This window comes from Botrytis porri, assembly GCF_014898465.1.
Source record: "Botrytis porri strain MUCL 3234 chromosome Unknown BPOR_024, whole genome shotgun sequence".
Classification (NCBI taxonomy): Eukaryota; Fungi; Ascomycota; class Leotiomycetes; order Helotiales; family Sclerotiniaceae; genus Botrytis; species Botrytis porri.
Window position 1 is genome coordinate 189 of NW_024066098.1, and position 23724 is coordinate 23912.

Consider the following 23724-nt stretch of genomic DNA (forward strand, 5'->3'; position numbering starts at 1 on the left):
AAAAAAAAAAAAAAAAAAAAAAAAAAAAAAAAAAAGGAAAGAACAACCAAATCCACATAAAAACAAAGAAATTCCAAAGATTTCTAAAAACTCATACAAAAAATTCAGCCTAAAATGAATGAGAAAATGGATGAAAAGTGGTTAAACTCGAATGACGCCCGAACTATGCATTTGCGTTTAGGTCCATGTTATCATAAATGCATTTGACTAATCGAAAGACCAGCTTTCTTGCTTGTCTGTGTATAATTTATTTTGGTGGAGTATTATTGATGGTAGGAGTAGTTCCTCCACTATAACTTCGACGTGGAGATGATGATGGAGGTGGCATTGATTGATGCTTAGCAATAGCTGCCATCTTCTTCTTGAGGACTTGAAGACGAGTACGAATCATTTGAAGTACTAATTTAGAGTTAGCATTTCATTTACAAATGTAAGCTTTCATAAACCCAAAAATTATAGTTACCTTTCAAGACATCCTTTCTATCACCAAAATTGATACCATTAACTTCTCCCCCTTCAGATTTCTCCTTGTCTTCCCGTAAACTTGATGATCTCTTTCGAGGAATAAGTTCTTCATCATTTTCGAGAACTGCTTCAAGCATTCTAATGGCAGTTGTATATGAAATTTCACAACCAGCAAGATCTTCATTTGCCAATTCATTGATAGCTGCTGTACGACTCATTTCTAGAGCACGATCATACATCAATTTTTCGGCAGTTATACCAGAGCTCAATACAACACCATCAGTGGTTGAAGAAGATCCACCAACCAATTTTGAAGCTGATGAACGATTGTTTGGGTGCCCTGGATGATCTTCAGGAAGTCTTTTTTGAGCCTCGACCAATTTAAGTCGAACAAGTTCTGCTTTCTCCAAGACTTCATTGAATCGAGTTCGGACCCATTGAACTGCACCGTTAATACGGTTTCCTGCTTGAGCTGCTGAAGATGAATCACTTCCTGGAGTATGACCACCACTAATGATTCCACCACGTTGCTTTCGTGACCACCAAGCTCCTGCAATATCCATCGATTTTGAAAGAAGTGATAATGACTTGACATATAATACAAGTGCTTCTTCGGATAAATTGACAATAGCTTCCACAGTAAGACCATCATCTTCATCCATAGCATCACCCATTCTTTCAGGGTTTGGACCTCCTAGTCCATGGTTCATAGAAGGTGCTAAAGGAATAAGTTGTCGATATTTGACTTCAGCAAATCCATAAACAACATCACTTCGAGTAGCGGAATCCTCAATAATATTGACAACTCTTTGATCCTCATCAATGGGTCGACCATCTCCAATCAATCCAGCATTAGGTGTAGGATAAGTGGGATAAGGATTGTATAATTGTTGTGGGGATGGACCTTTTCCAATGAGAGTTGGAGACCAAGAAACTCCAAATACTCTCACACTTGCGCCTTGAAGTGCTTTAGCTATAGCTGAAGCAGTTGATGGACTACTACCAGTTTTACCATAAGAACCATATGAGTTTCTTGCGGATGATGTATCTGGTTGGGCTCTTCCTGATGCTTTTTGAACTGTACGTGAAGGTGGGACAGCTACAGCTCCTGTTGTCGAATTTGGTTCTCCCATTGATGTATGTCTTCTAGGTAATTGTTTAGGCGTTGAATTAGCACGTCCAAGTCTTGGATTTGCAGCCATCTCATCAGCAAAAGCATTTACTTCAACAGCTTTCTTCTCAACTAGAACATATTCTCTAGCATCACGAACATCTTGCTCGGCTTCAGTTATGGAATTACTCGCTTGAATCTCGGTTTTGGTTTGCAAATTCGCTTGCTCATCGTAACGTTGTTTCCTGGACCCGGTTCTTACAATGGGTGCATAATTTGGTTCCGTGAGATCCTTGCGGTCTCTTTGTCGTGGTAAGGTATCCACATTTGGAGCAGTTGCAGCAGAAATTGGAGGAGGGCGATCTCTCGACGCTGGACGACCAGAGTTATGACCTGATGTCCCAAAATGTTGATTGGAATCTATATTCGGAGTTCTTGGAGATTGCTCCCCAATATCTCTGGTAATCAATGATTCAAAGGCGGTATCAATATGCTTGACAGTTGGACTTTCACGATGACGATCTCTCAAAGATGGCTGACGAACAATTGAAGGTTCCGGAGATTTTTCTTTTGGTCGATCATCCCCAACCAGGCCAGGAATTGGTTCGGTCACAACTGGGTGAGCAAAGTATTCTGGAAAGGTTATTCGATCTTCCGGTTTCTTTTTGAGGAGGCGTCGCACAATATCCTTCAAGTCTCTGCTATAGATACCCCTACTAGGGAATCTAATTTCATCTTGATTTTTCTCAATTTTTTGTAATAATTGAACATGATTTATTGCTTTGAAGGGAGGTCTTCCTGTCATCATTTCATAAAGTACCGTTCCAATGGACCAGAGATCAGCTCGTGCATCATACTTCTCGTAACGTAGAATTTCGGGAGCCATGTAAAGGGGTGAGCCGCACAATGTCTCTGCAAGCGAAGTAGAGGGTAGTGATCGCGCAAATCCAAAATCTGCCAATTTAAGCATCGGCAATGAGTTGATTCCAACCATGGCCACAACGGATTCTTTGCTCGCTTTCATAGCTTCGGGTCCACCTTTCGCTCTCTTTGCTATCCATTCCGGTGATGGGATCAAAAGTAGATTTTGTGGTTTGACGTCCCTATGTACGAAGTCCCGTTCCCTTAAGAATTCCATAGCACTTGACAATTGTTTGAAAAAGTGACGAACTACAACTTGGTTGAGTCCACCTTCGACTGGCATAGGATATTTCTTAACCATGTCATAAAGCGTAGGATTATCGGCTAGTCTATCCCTCTTCTTTATAAAATATGATAAGTCCCCCAATTCACAATATTCCATCATCAGATGTATATGCGAGGCAGATTCTCTGCAATCAATCAGGGCAACGATATGAGGATGGTAAAGGCTTTTTAATATTTCGATTTCGACATATAGGTTATCTTTGAGTTTCTTATTAAGTCTGGATAGGTTTACAGACTTTATCGCCACGAGATTTCCACTGGGCTACGAGGAGACGCGTTAGCATTAGAGGTATTAGAGAATATGCGATAGAAATTGTAAAGATCTGAATCCTGAAAGCTCTCCAAAATCATTATAAACAGTAGATAAGATGACAAGGCAGCCATCTACTCAATTACATACCATATGTGTACCCCGATAAACCGTGGCAAAGCTCCCTTTACCAATCTGCTCATTGATAGTAAAAGATCCCACACCAGTCTTTTGTCGCCTTGAAGGCAAGGATGAAGTCGAAGTAGTTGTTGAAGCCATGATTGCGATTGTTCATCCAGAAAGGTATAATATCCTTCTCAGTTTTTTGAAAGATCCTCCCCTCGACTCAACAACTCGAAAGAGGCAATATCCTTGATGAAATAACCGTCTGCATCGACACACTTATTGTCGCTTTGATAAGATGAAGAAGTGATTGAAGTTGTATTTATGTGAAAGGTTTAAAATGAGGAGGTTGTACGACGATGAAATATGTTAGGTAACAGTATCGAAGTTGAGCTTGCTGATATGCGCGTTCTCGGTAGTTATTGGCAAGTCTTTCAGGAAATGGACAAGGTCTTTTTAAGGTATACGGCAGAAAGACAAACGGTAAAAGGTAGAAAGGTATATGCGGCTCGTGTGTTGTACGATATTGATGGCGGAGAGAGATAATTGGAACCCGGTTGGCTGGTTATTGTCGAGGTTCTGGATAACGAAAGGCTGTTTGTAGATAATCTGCTAGATAATCTGCTAGATAATCTACCGAGTTCAAGTTAATGATTCGATAAAAGCCGTTTACTGTGGAAGTATGACGATTGAGAGTAGGAGGGTGGATTGAGAAAATGTTATCAAGTAATTTTGATAATGAATTTGTATGTCGAGGTAGAGTTGACGATATCTGATATTGATGATTGTGTGAGGATGAGTAGGAATGGCGTATTGAGTGTGAATGAATGAATACCTAGTAGGTACCTTGTATAGTAGAAGGAAGTTTAGGTAAGGTGAATAGGAAGAATAGTTTCTAATGATTTGTAAGTAGAGAGAGGTAAGAGATAAAAAGAGAGAGAAGAAAGATTTATAATCTGATGAGTCTTTTATTCTTCTTTTCTTTTCTTTTCTTGTTGTCATTCAAAAAGGACTTCACATCAGTCAGTCAGTCAGTCAGTCAGAGGTCAGTCAGTCGTACTCGTGATATCAAAATCCGAGAGGTCTTATCGTTGATTATCATTCATTATCTATGGGCGCTATACCATTTTGGATTGAACGTATGACGCTAATACCCGTGGACTCTCACTTCACTTGGAATGAGGCAGTTTTGAGTGATGTCTGGTAGTGAGGTCTGGTAAGAAAAAAGGAGGAGAAGAAAGAAGTTTATTGATCCTATGAGTACCTAGTACTAATAATACATACATACTCTGTACTCGTCGATACTTCCTACATACGTCAGATTTAATGAAGCATTCCAAAGTCATCAGCCATGGTATTTTACATGAATGCTATAGAAGACGCCATTCAATTCTAATCACGAGAGAAGGCGAGGACGAGGGTAAAGTTTCATGCTATGCCTCGATCTTCATACCGGTACAGATATACATATATACATACAAAAATGTTAATACTTTCTTCTTTACATCAACATCTATCAATCCCTTTTCACTTCTCACTGTCCATCTCTCACTGAAATCATTCTCAACAAGTTCAGAGTATGATCTATCTCATCTTCATCGCCCCCATCCCTTGCCATCGCCCCATCACATCTCCTTCATTCATGCAACATTGATCACATGAGTTCGTCCTTTTCCCTTTTCACCCTGGTTGGTTGGACCCTTAAATAAACATCTCCCTGTGAAAGGGAAAAGAAGAGCCACAGCCAAGCAACCAACCACATCCCATTCCCTTTCAAGCATTAAGGTTCCCCACAGAACGCCATTCCAAGGTTGCCTTTGATCGTCGCATAATCAAAAAAGGGTATGGAGTATTTCGTATGGAGTACTTCGTATAGGAGTGAGTACCGGTATACTTTTCTCCATTGTTATGTACTTACAAAGTCGGAGTACCATTTAACATTCACCGATAACCATATCGCCGATATCGCTCAACTCCATAGATTGGATGGATTGCCCAGGTGGTGGTGGTCTCGGTGGCTGAGGGTGGCTCGGTGGTCAATCATTTTCATTTTCATTTTCATTTCATCAATCACCTGATCATTTAAACTCATCAACGCAACACAACACAACACAACACAACATAAACCAACATCAAAATGAATTCAAATTCAAAATCACGTCTTCCCTACCTAGGCAGTGTAAGCTGCTGATATGCAGAAAGGTTTCCCAATATTTGGAATACTCCATCTTCACAACTTGAAGATTCATTCATTCTCTACAGATGTTCAAAAGATGACAACCCAACGTTGCAACAATACCAAACAAAGACCCAAAGGAATCCCTGGCATGGGGTACATATCGCTGCATGCATACACTTTTTACACCTCTACAAAAAGTACCTTCCTTACCTAGTGCATTATGGATCGATGAAAAACTTGGAAACACTCAAGTATCCAATAACATCATCAGACCTGAGCCTTGAGACGATCAAGTAAACTCTTGCTTTATTGATGATGGCATGCTTCAAATCATTACCATGAAAGCAAGGATGGGTTGTGCTGGCCAATCTTTCTTACATTTTCTCGGAATCTTCCTTTTCATTTGATTTGATTTGTTTCAAAAGATCTCGACGATTATGATATGTATCATACATGCATCTTACCCCTCAAATTAAACCACATGAATCAAAAGAAGCGAGTGTTTCCAATCCCGCGCACACACGCGATCATCGAGGCTTAAGGGTACAGCTGGGCATGAAGGGTAAACAGTTCGATTCGATTGTTTTACTTCTAGGATATCTGCACATTTGATAACCTACCTATGTACTCGTATGGGTATTGCATATTCATATATCGAATGAAAGACTTCAATGCTGATATTGACCGACATTTTTATTTTTCTCAACAAGTTACAATCCGATATAAAGTATATCTAGTCAATTGACATTGACATTGGCTTATCAAGTTGAGTCCTTGTGAGAAATATAGCATTTCAATTGCGTGTCATTCAAGTATAGGGCGAGCTTATCGGGTTAACAAACATCTTGCATTTATTTGACTTCAACCTACATTCATAACTTTCAGCCTACATTCCCGTACACATGTATGAACATTGAGACTATTGCCTTAAAGTTCGATTGGAAATTAGTGTGACCAGCAAAGCGGGCAATGTGTCGGAAAGAATCTTTCTTGTGATATGCCTCTGACTCCTTTTGTCTTCGCAATAATAATACTCGAGCTTAGTAAGAGTATTTATTCACTTGTTCGAGATCATATCCAAGTAATATCTGTCTGGGAGGAAAAGTTCATCTTCAGGCAACATTATTTCACCTGCATAGCTATCATACTGCTTTATTCTGAATCTATCGCATTCCACCATACATACTCAAGCCCCAAACTGAGAGTGATATCACATATATTCCGTTGGAGTTATTGTTTGTATCAGTACATACCCCAGCCCGTAACCCGATATTACAAGCAAATCAAAATGAAAGCAAAATTCATCTATAAACAACAAGAACATCTCAATAATGTTATAAATCTTCTTCGAACAAATACTTGCTAACCGTTGAATTACTTGTAGACACACGACACGGTAATGGCCCTTGTGGGTGCATCAACACTTTGCCTTCTGCAATCGCAATATCTCTTGGCTCATTATTATCAATAACCCCATTCCATAATATTGCATTTATGCCCAAATTTGTGCAATAAGTTTCCTTAATTCTACGTCTGGAGCCTGCTTTGGTGTTCTTTATGATTTCTCAATTACACCGTGCGCCAGCTATGCGGCATATTCACTATCCATTACTGTTTACATTATCACTCAAGATATCAGTAACATCCTAGAGTAAGGGCAGAAATTGTAGGGACATGGTAATGGAGACAGCGGCGGATCCTACAGCAGCGTAGGAAGGGTATCTATCACAAGTCCAAGGTTGTAAATGAGATCAAAGGTATTGTGTATATCACTCGCAGTGTCATGAGATTCTTGATTTCCGAGTCTATTTCGGGTTGGTATGGTTTTATTTATGAATACATTTATTTTCTTGGATGGTTTTGGGGTGGTTAGATGAGAAGGATTTCCTTTTTAGGATTATGGAAGAAATGAGTAATGCTCACTTCGAAATCATTTCGCCGTAAGTTATCAAATGGTGGTATATAGATTCGTATGTATCGATATCAAAATCAATAACTAATTCCCCATTTCTCACCTCCCATTTTTTCATTCTTTCATTCTTTCAATTCATCTATCTAATAACCGTCAAATCCCTTTACCCTCCAACACCTTCCAGGTGAGTGAAGAACAAATATTCTTCACACTTTTGATTGGCTTCCAAAATCCCCTTTCGAATTGCAGATGTCACGATTTGTAATTCGTATATTGTGAGGATTTGGTAGAATATGTGTTGATGTGTTGAGATTTGGTAGATAGATTTTGGAGAAGGTTTGATTTGTATGTATGTGTGTGTGTGTGTGTGTGTGTATATGTGTATATGTGTATTTATATAAGTATTTACCATTTGTTTCTTTTTCTCCAGGCGGAATATTATGTATAGATTTGGAATATATCGAGATGATGCTGAGGTTATGTTTTTGGGGGGGGGGGGGGGCAGAGAGAGAGAAAATTAAATTGTTGAGTGTGTTTGTTGGTTGGTTGGTTGGTTGGTTGGATAGATTTGGGTTTGGATTTGGATTTGGATTTGGATTTGGATTTGGATTTGGATTTGGATTTGGATTTGGATTTGGATTTGGAGATGGGATTTGGATATATAGAGGGAATGTGGTGTGATAAGAGTATGGGATGATGATGCTGAGGCCATGGTGGAGAGGTTTACGACAATTGTGGCGGCGGCGCAGGAGTCTTGTTGAAGCTATGAGGAGGGGATATGGTGCTAGAGTCTTGTTTTGTTTGGGATAGGAGAGAGGGGTTGTGAGTGTATGGAGAGCTGAGGGGGAAAAGAGAAGGAAGATATTCTTTGGGGTTGGGAGTAAAGTAACTTTTCTGGTTGTGGCGATTTTTTTGATATGCTCAATTTTTCAATTTTTCAATTTTTGTCACCACATATAACCTGTAATCTTCTCACCTCTGTGACAGGTACTTGGATTTGGATTTGGATTTGGATTTGGATTTTTCCGCACGGCTCGTCTATCTTTCTATCTAGTGCATTTGAGTGAATTTCGTGCTGTGTACAGAGTAGAATAGAGTACAGTAGAGTAGAGGAGAGGGTTTGGTATCCATTGCGATTACTGACTGTTAGTGTGAGTTTGGGTATGCGTGTGCATTTATATGTATATAACTCACTAATTCAGGTCCGGTGTAGAGATTCTTTATATAAGATCTTACTATGTGCATGTGCTGCGCGCTGACGGTTATCCATGTCATTTCATCCCTATTTATTCATTCATTTCGGTCGTGCTTTCTTTCTTTCTGCTTATTATATTAATTTCGATTGAGATGTATTTATAGCATTAATATTAATATTAATATTTGAGCATTTGAGTGGGTATCTAGAATCTAAAATCTAGAATCTAGAGGGCAGAGGGTGGAGGAATTAACTTTTATATGAAGTATAGTAAAATGTTTTTTACCCAGGGCGACTTGATATTCGTTGTCTTCGTTGTTTTTGATATCCTTGAGCTCTTGATTGATATTGAGTGATAGTTTGGGTGTTTGTTGTTTTTTGTGTTGTATTGTGTTGTGTTGTAATTTGTTGTGATTTGTTGTGATTTGTTTTGTTTTGTATATATCTCTTCTTAGATATAGTAAGTACTGGGAAGGGAGGGAAAGGTAGATACTTTATATGCATACCTAGATAGGTAGGTGGGTAGGGGGGTGAGTAAATATTCATACACTTGAAATATATCGCTAGCTATTGACTTCAGTGGATACTTATTATGAAATTGAATCAAATTGAATTGAACTGTAATCTTATATATCACGCACTCACTCGATGAGAGTATCATTCAACTCTTTCGAATTTCGATGATATGCAGGATCTGAATATCTCGAGGGAGATACTGAGATCAAGAGATAGGTAAATTAGGTATATGTTGAGCTTGCAAATTGGGAGTTGGGAGTTGGCACTTGGGACTTGGAAGCTCTGTATATTTGATTTGAAGTTAAAGGGGAATTTAAAGTGTATGCTTTTTGTAGTGGGAGGAGGGGATGGGTGGATGGGAGGTGATAGGGATAGAGATTGAGTAGGTAGGAAAGATAGGTGGAGGCAATGATAAATAAATAGAAAGTAGTAAGTGATAGATAGATAGAGTGAAGTATATGAATATGGAGTTTGAGGTAGAGGTAAAGGATATAGATATCTTTTGTTCCAGCATTTTGATATATCTCCGATACCATCACCCCGTTCGTAGAGACCATAACTCTGTCTCCTAGGGAGTATACACAGCAATGGCAATTTTTTTGATGAGGGATGAATTATATTTGTAATCAGTAATGATCAATGTCGATGTTATGAGTTTCATACTTGGTATACATTCCACAAACGCTGCATTTCTAACCAACAAACCATCAAATTGATATATATGAACTAACTCCTGCAAAATTCGATATCTCTAATTGATGGCTTGGGTTTCATCTTGAGGGGTATTTATATTCATGACTTGTGACTATGCTGGAATAAAATCTGAGAGGGCGTTCGAGATCAAGTTAGAAGTTGTGGCTGTATGAATGAATGAACACATGAATGAAGGGATGAAGGGATCACTGTATACTTGCGCGGGTACTGAAACACTGAGCTCAAGACCATTTCTTGATGTATTTCTTGGTTGATGTACTGTTGTGTATTATGTTGCAATTAAGTTAAAAGTATATCTTGGGCTATATGTGCACGCCATATCGACTCGTTTCCTATGTCTTAAAACTATCAAGCTAAGCGATACGATGTGATATGACATGCACATAAATTCCAGCAAAAAATTAGAACACAGCATTCAATTATACCTCATCTCCCCAGTCCTTCAAAACCATTCTCCTAATCCATTTTGCCCATCACGTAGCATATCCATACAACTCTGAACTATCCCCAAAATACACATTAACTTACACCTTTCTCTTTCTTCTTTCCTCCCAATCTCGCTCGCACATCTGTTCCGGTTGAACCTGTGGAGGACTTATTGTCCTATACACAGTAGATGGCATTATGTAGGTAGTTCAAGTTGTATGATGCACTCTTTCCTCGCTTCGATATTCTCGGTAAATGATTGATTCTAGAGTAGATATTTATGATTTCAGGTGGGAGTTCATCTCCTCAATCTTCCTCCATATATCTCTTCTAATTCCTAACATTCTCCAAAGAAGCTCAATGACTGATCAGTCAACAATAGTAAACAACTCAACACCAATCTCACCACTCCCACCACTCACACCCACAACATTCTCCAAAACAAAATCACACGTCACAAATCTGATAGAATCCAAAATAACGAGTAAATCGCATAGCTCAACTACTCCCCACCACCACAATGCCATCAAGATATTCAAACTCATACTCGTACTCAATCTCGACCTCAACCTCAACCTCAGACTCATCATCGATCCACAAGTGCCAGGTCTCACAAACAAGATGTAGATGTAGATACCGATATCGATGCAGCTCCTCAATTCAGCAACCGAATTCCATACAATTTTACCCATTATTCCGAAGATCTACGAAATCAAACTGATACTCCGAATTCTTACTTCGAGCTTTGAACTTCGACTACCAAGATTCAACTTAACGTGGGTTATTTTGAATTTGCACACTGCACTGTGGATCACACCACACCACACAGCCGAGCCGAGTCGAGCGGATTGTTAAATCCTAGTAGTGATGCAGATTCCTTGCGGAGTGAGGTGGTGTAAGGTAGGATGTAGAAGGGGAGTGGGTTTTATGTTATTGAGGCTGAGTGCTAGGTTGGCGATGGGGATGGTGATGGTGATTATATTGTTATTGAGGAGAGGAGGAGAGGAGTAGATCTGTGTATTGGGATGGGATGTGATTAGTTGTGTGGTGTGGTGTGGTGTGGTATGGTATAGTGAGTTTATTTATGTAGAGGGGGTTCTTGTAATGTAGTAAGTGTTCAGTTGTTTGATTAATTGGTTGTTGGAATTGAAGTAGCAGGGGAGGGGAGTGGGAGGAGAGTTTAGAAAGGGGGAAGACTTGAAAGTTTCTTATTAGTGGATATAAAGGGGAACTCTTTGCAGTTCATGCCTCTCCCTTTCAAACCCTGTGATTGTTCTGATTCATATCATTATTCAAATTCATTTCAGTCTCTTCATTCCTATTGATGATTTAATCAACCTATATCATTATTCTAATACTTCCCAATATTCCACTTGATCTCCATATCCTATTGCCAATCTACATCATCATTCAAACTCACATCATTATCCTAACCTACATCATTCAAACTCAAAATAACATCTCAATACATCTTACAATCGAATCTATATCAACATCCTAACTCACATCTTTATCCAGATTCTTTATAATTACCCAAATCCATAATAACATCTCAATACATCTAACAATCCAATCTATATCGATATCCCAACTCACATCACTATCAAACTCACATCAATATCCCAACTCACATCACCATCAAACTTACACCCTACCTTTACCCCAACCAATCACATCACCACACAACCCACTCTATAACCACCCAATCTACTCAAAAAACAAATCCCACACCTAAACTCCCCTCCCCCCCTCACAACCCTCACAACCCTCACAACCTTTACTATCTCATTCCGATAGTCCCCAAGCACCAAAGCATCAGAACACAAAGGATACATACAAGACAAGACAAGACAAGACAAGAAATCATATCCCATCACATTACAAACCAAAATGATACCAAATGATACATACAATACAATCAAAGATTATCAAATATAAATTTTATAATTATTACATATCTCAATCTCAATCTCAATCTTATAGCTAACATAGAATCCATCAAAAACCATGTCATGAGTTAAGAAGTCTTGATCATTCGAGATATTTTTTCAAAAAAGAATTTCTACCCTATCAATTCAAATCAAATTGCTTCCCGTAGGTATCCCTTAAAAGTTTGTTCAAGAAAGAAAGAATGAACGAATGAATGAATAAATAAATAAATAAAAGGGCTCGCCTAGCAAGAAAGAAAGTTATGTTTGTATGTTGTATGTTCCCTCACACCATCCACCTTAACACCCATACCATACCGAGTCACCAGTGCCCTGCAACAGAGATAACCCGCTAGACACCAACCCCTCTAATTCCTCTGCACATGTCTATGCAAATGTCTCGATCTTCTCTTCTCCTTACTCGCGGCACTCTTCTCAAAAACACTCAACGCCAGCGAACCCCCACAAACTTCATTTTTGTTCCCCTCACACGCCATGGTACACTCACTCGAATCGACTTTCTGACTCGGTAAACTGTTTCCACAGAAGCACTGTCCCCCATATTCTGTTCCCGCAACACTATATCCTTTTCCCTCACAGAATGCCACACATGCTGAGTTAGAAACAGCACCTTTACCCACATCGGCAAATGTAACGCCAGAAAGCGCACGATTTGTTTCTTGGTCTGCGTAACAACCAGAATATGTGTATCCGGAAACAGCAGCCGGGGTGCTAGAAGAGACGATGGAACCGGTGGGAAGAACTTGACCTGCGGTGACGGAGACGGTTTTGTAGATGAGTGTAGATGCGTGGACGGTGAGAACGGATGTGAAGACTTGACCTCCGGATGTGATGACGCTGGAAGATACGACTTCGCTAGCGGCTGGAGATGCTGCTGCGACTTTTGTGGAAGCGCCACTGCGGGTGTGGGATTGAGATTGTTGGGATGAGGCTGGAGTTGAAGATGGGGTCTGGTAGAGGGGTAAAGAAATACTTGGAATGGAAATACTTGCTGCTGATGTAGCAACTCCTAGTACAGATGATGCAACATTTGATACCGAAGCAGCAACGGAAGAAGTACCAGATACAACCGAAGAAACAGCTGAAGAAGCTTGAGAAGCGATACCAGAGGTAGCAGATGCGACGACAGAAGAAGCGACGCTGGCAGCAGCAGAGCCCCATTTTCCAATAGGATTACTACCTGGCAGCACAGACATAGTACCGGTAACAATTTCATCGATTGGTGATTTGATAGTGCAGGATGTGGTTGGATCATTGAGGCCACCGATGAGACCTGGGCATTTATCCATACCGCTATCACCTGCATCGCAGTTATCGATTATTTGTTGGAGAGTTTCTACATCCCAGCCCGAGATCTATGAATGTGTTAGTATATCAGATACATTCTGCTTGAGAAAATGTCAACTTACAAAGTCAGCATGGAATCCATAACCAGTTGGATCTCCATTCGCAAGAACGAAAGGTTGTTTTCCTTGACCCGGGGTCCATTGACTTGCAAAAAGAGGAGTGTTGTAATAAACCTCATAGAAAATATGAGGAGTGTGAATCCAACCCTCAGGACAATTTCCCTTTGTAGGCCAATCCATATTTGTCTTATAATCAGTCAGTCCAGCAGCAGGATTATAGCAAGAAGGAAAGTGAGCATCGAGACGCATTGGCGAAGCATATCCATTACAATCTTGATCTGGAAATCCAACACCTGCTCCCTTGTTTTGCGGGTCCTGAATTCCTACTCCGTGTAATCCGTCGGAGTTGGCGGGGTAAGATGGAGTATCGTAATTAGAACGTGGGCAGGTGACTTGGATGGGTTGGGGTGTTCCGAGAGAATAATCGACAATGGATGCTCCACCTCCTGCTGGAGGAGTACGAAGAGCTGCATTTCCAACTAGCATTCGATGTCCTGGTTGGAAAGCGGTGATCTTGTCGGTAGTGGGCTCGAAGCTTTGAAGATATCAGTATGACTATTATCAAAATGCATAAAATCCGTCACTTACAAGTAGTAAACGTTCATGTAGAACATAGGTACGGATGTAATATTGGTGGGATCGTTTGGATCCACAAAATACAAGGAAGGGGTCCAATAATTGCTCTTATCATTCTTGACAAGGGAGGAAGTGCAGTTAGAATCATGTAAAGCAGTGGTATCCCCCATGGTCATACCAAAAGCACTTCCTCCTTGGATCGTATGCACGTGTGTTCCAACGATTCCTGGGTTGACAATTGGATCTATACGGGCGGTAAGAAGAGGTTCTGTTCCATAGAAATGGTTGACAGCGAAAGTTCTTGCAGTTGCAGAGTATGCAGTGGACGAAGCGGCGAATGTGCCGACGAGGGCCAATGTTGAGAAAAGCATAATGATGGAGTGAGTGAGTGTAAATGAGGAGGTTGATTGTAGAATATGTACTTTGAAATGTATTCCAGTCTGATGGTGCTGATATCTGTAAAGTGACTGTTTTGAAAGCTGAAGGGCTGTTGAAAAGTGAACGAAAAACCCAAGAGTGACTGGCCTCAATTGATGTTTGGATGGAATAGAAGATTCTGTATCAACAGAGTAGCAAATGAAGGAATGAATAGCACGCAGAGAATGAGCAAATGAATGTGGTGTACCAAAGTACGAAAGTGTGTTGAGGAGGAACTTCAAAAGAGGGTGAGGAAAAGAACCATAATACAGAAAAGTATGGAATCTTATATTTTATGACTCTGACCTGTAGTCTCTTACAAAACTGCAGTGTTACCCACCCCAAGGCGGGAAACCATATGAATATACGCTAGTACATGTATGAAGGAGGAAGATTAGGATGCAGGGGAAACTAGATAGAGTGACACGGTTCTATTTTCCCCAAGTATGATTCCTATTCGCTAACCTTAACCTACCCAAGAATTAGAGAATCAAAGTGAAATATTCCAACATGACAGGTCAGTAAATGAAACGTTTGGTAGGGGTAGGGAGTATGAGAATGAAAAGAGATCCGGGCGGAAATGTGCTCCAAGTGAATAGCCATTGAGGTAGCAAGCCATATTGTAGTGTTAGGGGTGCTCGAATCATCGGGCATGAGAAATCGGTTGGTCTTTAGTTCTTGACGTCTGGATTGCCATCCGATTACATGGATCTTGCCATTGGGGGGCTATCTGAGTGGAAAGATCTCAAGAAGGGGCAAACAGTTTGCAGAGGCATCAGATACAGATCCCTTTGAAATATCCCAGTCATTTCTAGACCTCATTGACCAAAAAGCCATGTCCATTCTTAACTAACTCGGCTACTTGGCGTTTAGTTTACTGTTTTGAAACGGCAAACCCAGTCATCAAATCTGGATTCATTAGTTGCCATACATACAAACACCGTAAAAACACTCACCAATCAAACCTTCTCTTCTGGGGGTAGATGGTTTTTTTTCCGTTCTTTTCCCCCTAAGGGCGTCTTTAATTTAATAACCTCATGAAAATCTAGTGGATAAAATGATCTACTCTTAAGCTTTTGAAGTTTCGTAATATGTAATCTACCTCACACCAACCATATAATAAGTAAGTTACAATATAGACATTCATTAAATGGAATAGAGTAACTAGGTCATACTGCACGTCATGAAAATCATTTCAATTGTCCGACTCTGTGGAGGGGAATCTCGTTGATATTGAAATCAGGAGATTATTCATATTTTCGTGGTCTATGTCTATGTCTATCAGACTAGAAAATTGTCGTGATAATTAACTATGGCAATTACAATTTTAGATCAGTATCTTCTCTTGAATCCTCTTCGATTTACGACCCTAATTAAGACATAGACATGACCTTCCGATAAGAACAAGGTCCGCATATCTGATGCAAAACAATCCATCAAAATTCGGATGAACCACCAAAAAAAGAAATACATCTCATGGGCATTTGGCGCTCCCTGTCCATTCCTGGAATAATCAGATCTTGTATTCATCAATTGATCAATCAGTCACTTTAAAGCTTCCCTGGTAAGATTACAATCCTATGAATAACCTTTAATCCTTTCAGCGTGACCTCAGGAGTATACGATAAGATTATAACCATCTCTTTATTCATTTTCTTGTTCATCAGCCTCGATGAAATCATGAAAAGGATGGTTCCATGGTTTCATGCCTTGGCTGGGTTATGGCCGAAATCAAATGAGCTTCTTTGATCCTTTCGTTTCTGGGGGTGATTGAATGTGGCTGATGTTTCCATGATTGGGATACACATGTGAATAATACAAGCACATCAAGTTCGAAAACACGGCAGTTCACATAGGACAACCTTCAATCGACGATAGGCTTTTCCAATATCTTATCGAGGGATGCGTGGGTAGCATTGATTGCGTGCAGTGTTGAGCTTCGACATGACCAAAGAACAGCTCCAAACAAATGTCCGTGAAGCGTTACAATAATCGGCGGCAAGGACACTATCTGATTTAGCCCCTCATTGCAACACGTAAACTTGGGATCATGATGTAAAAAGGGCGGCAGTAATCTTTCTTTTGTCAGCCGCTTACTCTCGACTATTCGATTGATTCATATTCCTACGGACTCAGGAAGAGCTCGATGATAACATCAGCGTCAACAACTCAGTGGCACAAGCAAGGATTTGATTCTCAATATGATACCATTATGTTCTCTCCATTGGTTTTTGAACCATGCTCTCGACTTGTACCTCAATCGTTCTCCTGCATAATGCAGTGTCGTGCCGTGGTGCCATGTTACATCCTCACGCACACGCGTCTGCGGTGAGTTGAAGAAAATAGACATCAGCGCAAAGATGGTTGCACGTCCCGTCCTACTTCGGAGAAAAAGATAAGATGCTAAACGAATTTTGATGCTATGATCTGTACCTAAGTGGACATGTGGAAATTACTTCACGGGGAGATCGACGAATAAATCGCTCAGACCTTTCTGGACTTGTAAGGCTTACTCCATAAACTCTTTGCTCAAAACCCTTCTCATGCAGCTAGATACCTACGCTGTCAAGAATCTCTCCTCATCCCATGATTCTCACCTGATAACCTTGAAGGCACAGTCTCAACCAACTGCCAAGCCAAAAACAACAAAAGGAAACATGCAATCAATCAATGTTGTGTTCCCCGATCGAATTTTCACGGATCATAACATGAATTCGTGGCGAATGCCAACAACTTGAGCTCATCTCCGCCATCGTGGTTTCGTGGTAAGAAGCCGTAGGACTCCCGTCCCGCGCTCTATTCGAAACATTCTCCGAGACTTTCAGGTCCAATCATGGTAGAATTTGTCAGACGCCCAGATAGAGTACATGTGACGGCACTTGAGTACGTTTCTTGTCCCAAATCACTGGAATATAGTGTGATACGCTCGCACCTCGTGAAGCATTGGCCGAGGGAGAAAGAGAGACGGCAACGAGTGGGGAGTTATGGTTAGGAGAGGGATCAATTGAACTTTCAACTGTTTCTGCCAATTGATGAGAGATAGCAATTTTAGTTCCAGTGTTCTGAACCAGCAGCAATGAAGGGTTAAACTGTTGCTATGAGGTACCTGCATTTCATCAAATATATCTTTTACCAAATTGAATGCTTTAAGGTTAAAGCTCGAGCTTGTCCCTTGAAAATGACTGATCTGGTGGATACACCAATAAGGTTATGGGTGAAGCGATAAGGTCAACCGATAAGAGAATTTCTTTTTCCCAAGTGCCCCCCTCCACTACCCCTCCGTCAGTGTTCCAATTATTACCATCTCCTCATCACTGCCACTCCAAAACACCACGAATCTCACTACAACCCTTTCAACACGACCCAAAATCCTCTCATCATGTCGCCAATCCCTATAACCATTCTTACCGGCTTCCTCGGTTCAGGAAAAACAACTTTAATTCTCAACCTCCTCCCACAACTACACGCCCTTAACCCTTCCTACCGTCTCGCTCTTCTCAAAAACGAGTTCGGAGATTTGGCTGTCGATTCCCAACTTGCATCTTCATCTTCTATAACTTCTGTGCGGGAAATGCTCAACGGATGTATATGTTGTAACCTCGTCGGTTCTCTATCTTCGGCGCTTCAGGAACTGCAGGAAAGTTTACCAGTCAAAGTCAATGAATCAACTGGGGAGGAAGAGAAGGGAAGTTTGGATAGAATCATAATTGAAACATCTGGGTCGGCTTTCCCTGCTACGTTGGCTATGGAAGTTAATAGGATTGCGAGGGAAACAAAGGGGGCTTATGTGTTGGATGGTGTGATTTCGGTGATTGATGTGGAGAATTGGAAGGGGTACGAAGATACGAGTTATACGGCGAGACTACAGGCAAAATATACGGACTTGGTGGTTTTTAATAAGTGGGAGGGGGTGAGTGAGAGAAGGTTTGACGAATGCCTGGACAGGTTAGGGGATTTGGAGGTTCAGGTTGCTTGGGTCAAGAGTGATAAGGGGTCAGTTGGGGTAGATGTTGTGTGCGGAGTTGACGGTGGATTGGCGAGGGGGTTGGTTGATGACGTTGATGGAAAGGAAAATGGTCACAGTCATGATCATAAGAACGGTGATCACAAACACGAACATTCTCACGACCATCAATCTGAAGTCGAAGTCCTATCTATTACCCTCACATCATCTTCTCCCTCCTCAACAATATCTCTCGCTTCTCTCAACAAACTCCTCACCAAAGCACCTAAAGATGAAGTATACCGCATCAAAGCAGTTTTATCCTCAAGTTCTCCCATTCCACCTTCTGATTCTTCACTCTCGCCTCCCGAATCCGACATCTCTGCATCCTCATCCTCATCAAATTCTACTTCTGATCTCACACCAAAACCTGCAAAGTACATACTCAACTGGGCTTTTGGTCGCTGGACAAGCACAAAAATGGAAGAGCAACAATTGGAAAAGGAACATGAGAGTAGCCAAGGTGAAGGTGTAGTGCTGAGAATGACAATTGTGACGGCGAGAGATGAGAGTAATAAGTGGAAAAAGAGGATTGAAGGAGGTGGTTGGGTGGAGGTTGATGGTGGAGAGGGGGAATTGAAGGTTGTGAGAATTTTGTGATGATTGGGAGATTTCTAAGGATTTTGAAAAGCGATAGACGGAGTGTGGAAATTCGAAATGGGATGCATAGATACCGTGGTTTTGTTATAGAGACGTGTTTTCTTGTATACATATATACATTCGGGTAGATGAAAATTAGAGAGAATTGATCAGAGAACTAGATCTGGGCAGGTTTGGAAATTATTTCGATATCACCTCAAGCATGCACATCCAACCACCAACAACCAGTAGAGAATTCAATATTTGGCCTTGCAAGTGCACATGAAGTCAAATATGACAGCTTTTTCTTCCAATATCTTTCAAACCTCATTATTACTTTGAGACTTATGGGTGGTGAAGTCACTGACTTTCGGATCGAAGATGGGTTAGATATAGGATTCGACAGATGCCACTAGTATCTCATTTTTCTAAAGAAGACTGGTGTTCCTCGCCAAACCATCATAGTTCATTAGATCATTTGAAAAGTAAAGGGACAGATGTATAAAACAACCCCGCTGTTACTTCATCACAGCTCTCCTCCATATCCTCTCCTCAAACCCCATTCCATTCCTCTCCTGACTTCTCCTCTTTCCTTCTTTCCTTCCTTCCCCTCTCATCTTCCCCTAACCCTCGAGATGGGGCTTTCGATTCTTATCGATTCCCCATCCCGTCTATCCTCTTCCCTCCTTTCTTGGCGAGAGGAGAGGGGAGATGAAGCATGCAGGGTGGTTTTTGAAGGGAAGTGATATGATCTGAAGGTTTTGGATACTATTGTAGAAGATTTCGTTTGTCGGTTCTACTTTCGTTATTTTCAATTAACATATCAAATCATTCATAACACTGAAGATCACAGGGGGCTAGGGCCGAGTTCAAAGTGCGGTAGAAAGGCTAGATGGCCAGGGTGTGTGGAGAATCGAGATTCTTTCCAAACTTCTCGTAAAGCTTAAAGTTCTCAAACTTCTCTCAAAGTTTTAAGTTCTGAATGACGTCCGCACGGGGTTTCTGAGACCCTGATTGTGTACCTGGGTACTTTTCCAGAATGTGAACTATCAGCACCTACTGTTACTTTAACAGTAATTCACAGCTGCATGTCTCCTGGTTTTTCGGAGAGGTCTGTGTTGATAGGTATTTAAACCTTCTCAACCTCAACCTCGATTGCAACTTCAATTCACTTCTGCCACTTTACCATTTCGAACTGCAAAATCCCTGAATGTCACATTTTCCAACGACCTTTGAGGGAATAAAGAGTGAGGCAAGAGAGGAGGCAACAGCGGAGAATTTGAGACCTGGAGAAGAAAGACTGGAAAGTATGTATACTCGACAAACTCTGGGATCATGATGATGAAAGGCAAGAAATAACTTTTGTTTTCATTTATTTTCCGTCCAATTACTGACGTTGAGGTGTTCAGACATAGGTGAAGAACCTCACAATCGATTTGAAATGGCATCCACATCATCCTCAGAATCAGAGGTACCCGGTAAACACTCGGAATCTGCTTTCCCACCTCCATATGCGAAATCTCGACTAGCAGGCTATCTCGAAGCCGAACTTCGCGATTTTCCCGGCGGAGACGAAATCACAACTGGAAGCGTCCCTCAATGGACTTGGCCTCGATCAGCATGTCGTCTTTGGATATTCTTGATGGTTCTTCAGAAATGTGAACGTGGTACTATCATCGCCTATGAAACGGCACGCAAATTTAATGGTTTCGGGCCGGCGTTGTATATTATGTTTAAGAGCGAGTGGCGTAGCTTGCTTCATGACAGTCCTGAGGATAGTATGACGATTTATTATCATTTACTTGCGATGAGGAATGAAAAGGGTGCGGTACCGCCAGCGTTTGAGATTTCACATTGTTGTTGAGAGGGGAGATGAGGGGATGAAGGAGTGAAGAGTATGAATAGGGGCAAGGTGTGAGGAGGATAAAGGCATGGAGGATCAAAGTGTGAAAAGGATCAAGAGGTCGAACAATGCAGACGGAGTGGAATGAATGAGGAATTCGGATATCATATTGATTTTATGCTATACCTGGCGAGCACTTTCTAATAATTCCGATATACCCAACATCGAGATGTTTAGACATTTTGATTAATACTGTCTCCTCGCGATTCAATATTTATATACTCGTATAAGTATAACGTCGTTCTCTTTCCTGTAATTTCCTTTCAACCCCCACAACCTCATCACAACGATCGCAGATCTATCCATCCGATAACCTCGGTGTTTCCCCACAGAACCCCTGATTTTGTTTACTCCACGACGAGCTTATCCGTCTTACCCCATATTATCTATCCATCTTTCTACTAAGTTATGTTTCACTTCAATTGTGTTCATCTTCTCCACACATCTATTTTCCTATATCCATTACTAAGGTCGTCTATATCTATGTACCCCCCTTGACTTTCCTCAAATCCAAAACTCAGTACCATAATTTGTAATCTTACAAAAACCCTTAAATACCTCGAAAATCCAAAAATCCAAAAATCCAAAAATCCAAAAATCAATACACAATGGCGACTCAAGGCCCAATAACCACTCCCCTAACCACTTTACTTGGTATCAAACATCCTATAATCCTCGCTGGCATGGCTCGTACATCTGGTGGTCCACTTGCAGCTGCAGTCAGTAATGCAGGGGGATTGGGTTGTATAGGAGGATTAGGATACACACCTCAACAGTACCTCCTCCATCCCTCTCTCCGTAAACCTCACTAACACCTCCAGACTCCGCGAAATAATCCACTCTCTCAAATCCAATCTCTCAGACCCCTCTCTCCCCTTCGGCGTCGATCTCGCTCTCCCCAAAGTAGGCGAAGGCGCTCGCGCCACAAACCACGATTATACCCACGGTCAACTCGATGCGCTTATCGATGTAACCATCGAAGAAGGCGCACGACTTTTTATTTCCGCTGTTGGAATCCCGCCTCCACACGTCATTAAACGCTTACACGATGCTGGGATCCTAGTGATGAATATGGTTGGCGCTCCGAAACATACTGTGAAAGCTTTGGACGCGGGGGTGGATATTGTGTGTGCGCAGGGAGGAGAGGGCGGGGGTCATACGGGAGATATACCGAATAGTATTTTGATACCGGCGGTGGTGGATGTGGCGAGGAGATATAAACCTGCGATGTTGAAGGGAGAGACGGCGTTGGTTGTGGCGGCGGGAGGGATTTATAATGGGAGGGGCCTGGCGAGTAGTTTGATGCAGGGAGCCTGTGGGGTGTGGGTGGGAACGAGGTTTGTGGCGAGTGAGGAGGCGGGGTGTAGTCGGATTCACAAGGAAGAGGTGGTGAGTGCGAGGTTTGAGGATACCTTGAGGACGTTGGTTGTGTCGGGAAGACCGTTGAGAGTTAAGATGAATGATGTGAGTTTTTTTGGGGGGGGGGTTCTTGTTTTCCCTCTTTTCTTGCCCTTTATTCTCATTATCACAATCTCCTTGATTTATCTATCAAGGCACTCATCATACCAATACTAACATCCCACCCCCTCTCCAGTACATACAAGCCTGGGAATCCCAACCGGCCAAAATCAAAGAATTAACCCAAAAAGGTATCACGCCCCTCGAATACGATATGGAACAGGGGAAAGATGTGGATATTCCGCATTTGATGGGGGTCGTGGCGGGGGTCATTGAGGATATTAAGCCGGCGGGTGTGATTGTGGATGAGATGGTAGCGGAGGCGGTGGAGATGTTGGGGAGGGCGGATGGGTTTTTGAGGAAGGGGAGGAGTAAGTTGTGAGGGGTAAGGGGGGCTTGGGTTTAAGGAAGGGAAAGGGGGGGGGGGAGGAGATGAAAATTGCATGATTCTGGGGGGTTAATGAGATGCTGGATTGGGTCGAAAGTAGAGTAGAGTAGAGTGAGGAAATCAGGGCTTGTGAACTAGAGGGTTACTAGATACTAGATACCAAGTACCAAGTACCAAGTACCAAGTACATATGCTCTTTCGCCGAATTGGGATTCAATATACCCAATCTATATATCTGAGCCAAAGCATTAAAGCACAGTGATATTCAGACGATAGAAATTTACACCAACGAGCTAACACTCACTACACCACGCTTTACCACATAGTAACAAAATATCTTTTCAGGAAAAGCATGCATGATTCATTAATCGCTCTATTAAACCAACTACCCACAATATCTAGATATCCTATTCTAACCCATCTCATCCCATCTCATCCCATCTCATCCCATCCCGTCCCCAATCCCATCTCAAATCTCATATTCCATACTCCATACAAAGCACAGCATATTACATTACATTACCACCTCCAAAACCAAACCCAAACATAAACATAAACATAAACATAAACCCGCCCAAACTCCTATTTGTGATGATTGATCATATCATATCACATCATCGAATGAGAACCCAGAGTCATCGATCATCAAGTATAGCGAGCACTTCGCATATACTTTTTCGGTCTTCGTCTCTGTCTCTGGTAATGCCTGTTTGTCTGTGCTGATGTGTATCGACTATCAAGTATCGACTATCAATTGTTGTCTGTAATCTGTGATCCGTCATCTGTAGTAGGATATATAAAAAATCCTCTTTCTTGTCCATTTCCTCCCTCCTGTTCCACGGTTTCCATTCCAGCTCGCTCGACTCATGATGAATCGTCGTCGTCGAATCTTCGCGCGCTCGAATGAGTTTTGCAGATGAATCTTACGGGGGTATTCTGCATGAGATT

The 23724-nt window shown here is 41.5% G+C and overlaps 5 protein-coding genes across 5 annotated transcripts; 3 read left to right on the plus strand and 2 right to left on the minus strand.

The window, feature by feature from the left end:
• Positions 1-247: 247 nt before the first annotated feature.
• On the minus strand, positions 248-3311 carry EAF01_011700 (uncharacterized protein; the record flags this gene model as incomplete). Its single annotated transcript, XM_038919958.1, has 3 exons — positions 248-399; positions 464-3044; positions 3183-3311. The coding sequence occupies 3 exons, from the start codon at positions 3309-3311 to the stop codon at positions 248-250; spliced, it is 2862 nt and encodes a 953-aa protein (XP_038764488.1).
• Positions 3312-12393: 9082 nt separating this feature from the next.
• On the minus strand, positions 12394-14399 carry EAF01_011701 (uncharacterized protein; the record flags this gene model as incomplete). Its single annotated transcript, XM_038919959.1, has 3 exons — positions 12394-13401; positions 13456-13987; positions 14041-14399. 3 exons carry the CDS (start codon positions 14397-14399, stop codon positions 12394-12396), a joined length of 1899 nt encoding a protein of 632 aa, XP_038764489.1.
• Positions 14400-17824: 3425 nt separating this feature from the next.
• On the plus strand, positions 17825-19048 carry EAF01_011702 (uncharacterized protein; the record flags this gene model as incomplete). Its single annotated transcript, XM_038919960.1, has 1 exon — positions 17825-19048. One exon carries the CDS (start codon positions 17825-17827, stop codon positions 19046-19048), a length of 1224 nt encoding a protein of 407 aa, XP_038764490.1.
• Positions 19049-20174: 1126 nt separating this feature from the next.
• On the plus strand, positions 20175-20891 carry EAF01_011703 (uncharacterized protein; the record flags this gene model as incomplete). The annotated part of the gene is made up of 2 exons (XM_038919961.1): positions 20175-20334; positions 20437-20891. Exons 1-2 carry the CDS (start codon positions 20238-20240, stop codon positions 20889-20891), a joined length of 552 nt encoding a protein of 183 aa, XP_038764491.1. The 5' UTR covers positions 20175-20237.
• Positions 20892-21538: 647 nt separating this feature from the next.
• EAF01_011704 (uncharacterized protein) lies at positions 21539-22770 on the plus strand (the record flags this gene model as incomplete). Its single annotated transcript, XM_038919962.1, has 3 exons — positions 21539-21705; positions 21752-22394; positions 22525-22770. The coding sequence occupies 3 exons, from the start codon at positions 21539-21541 to the stop codon at positions 22768-22770; spliced, it is 1056 nt and encodes a 351-aa protein (XP_038764492.1).
• Between the last annotated feature and the right edge of the window lie 954 nt (positions 22771-23724).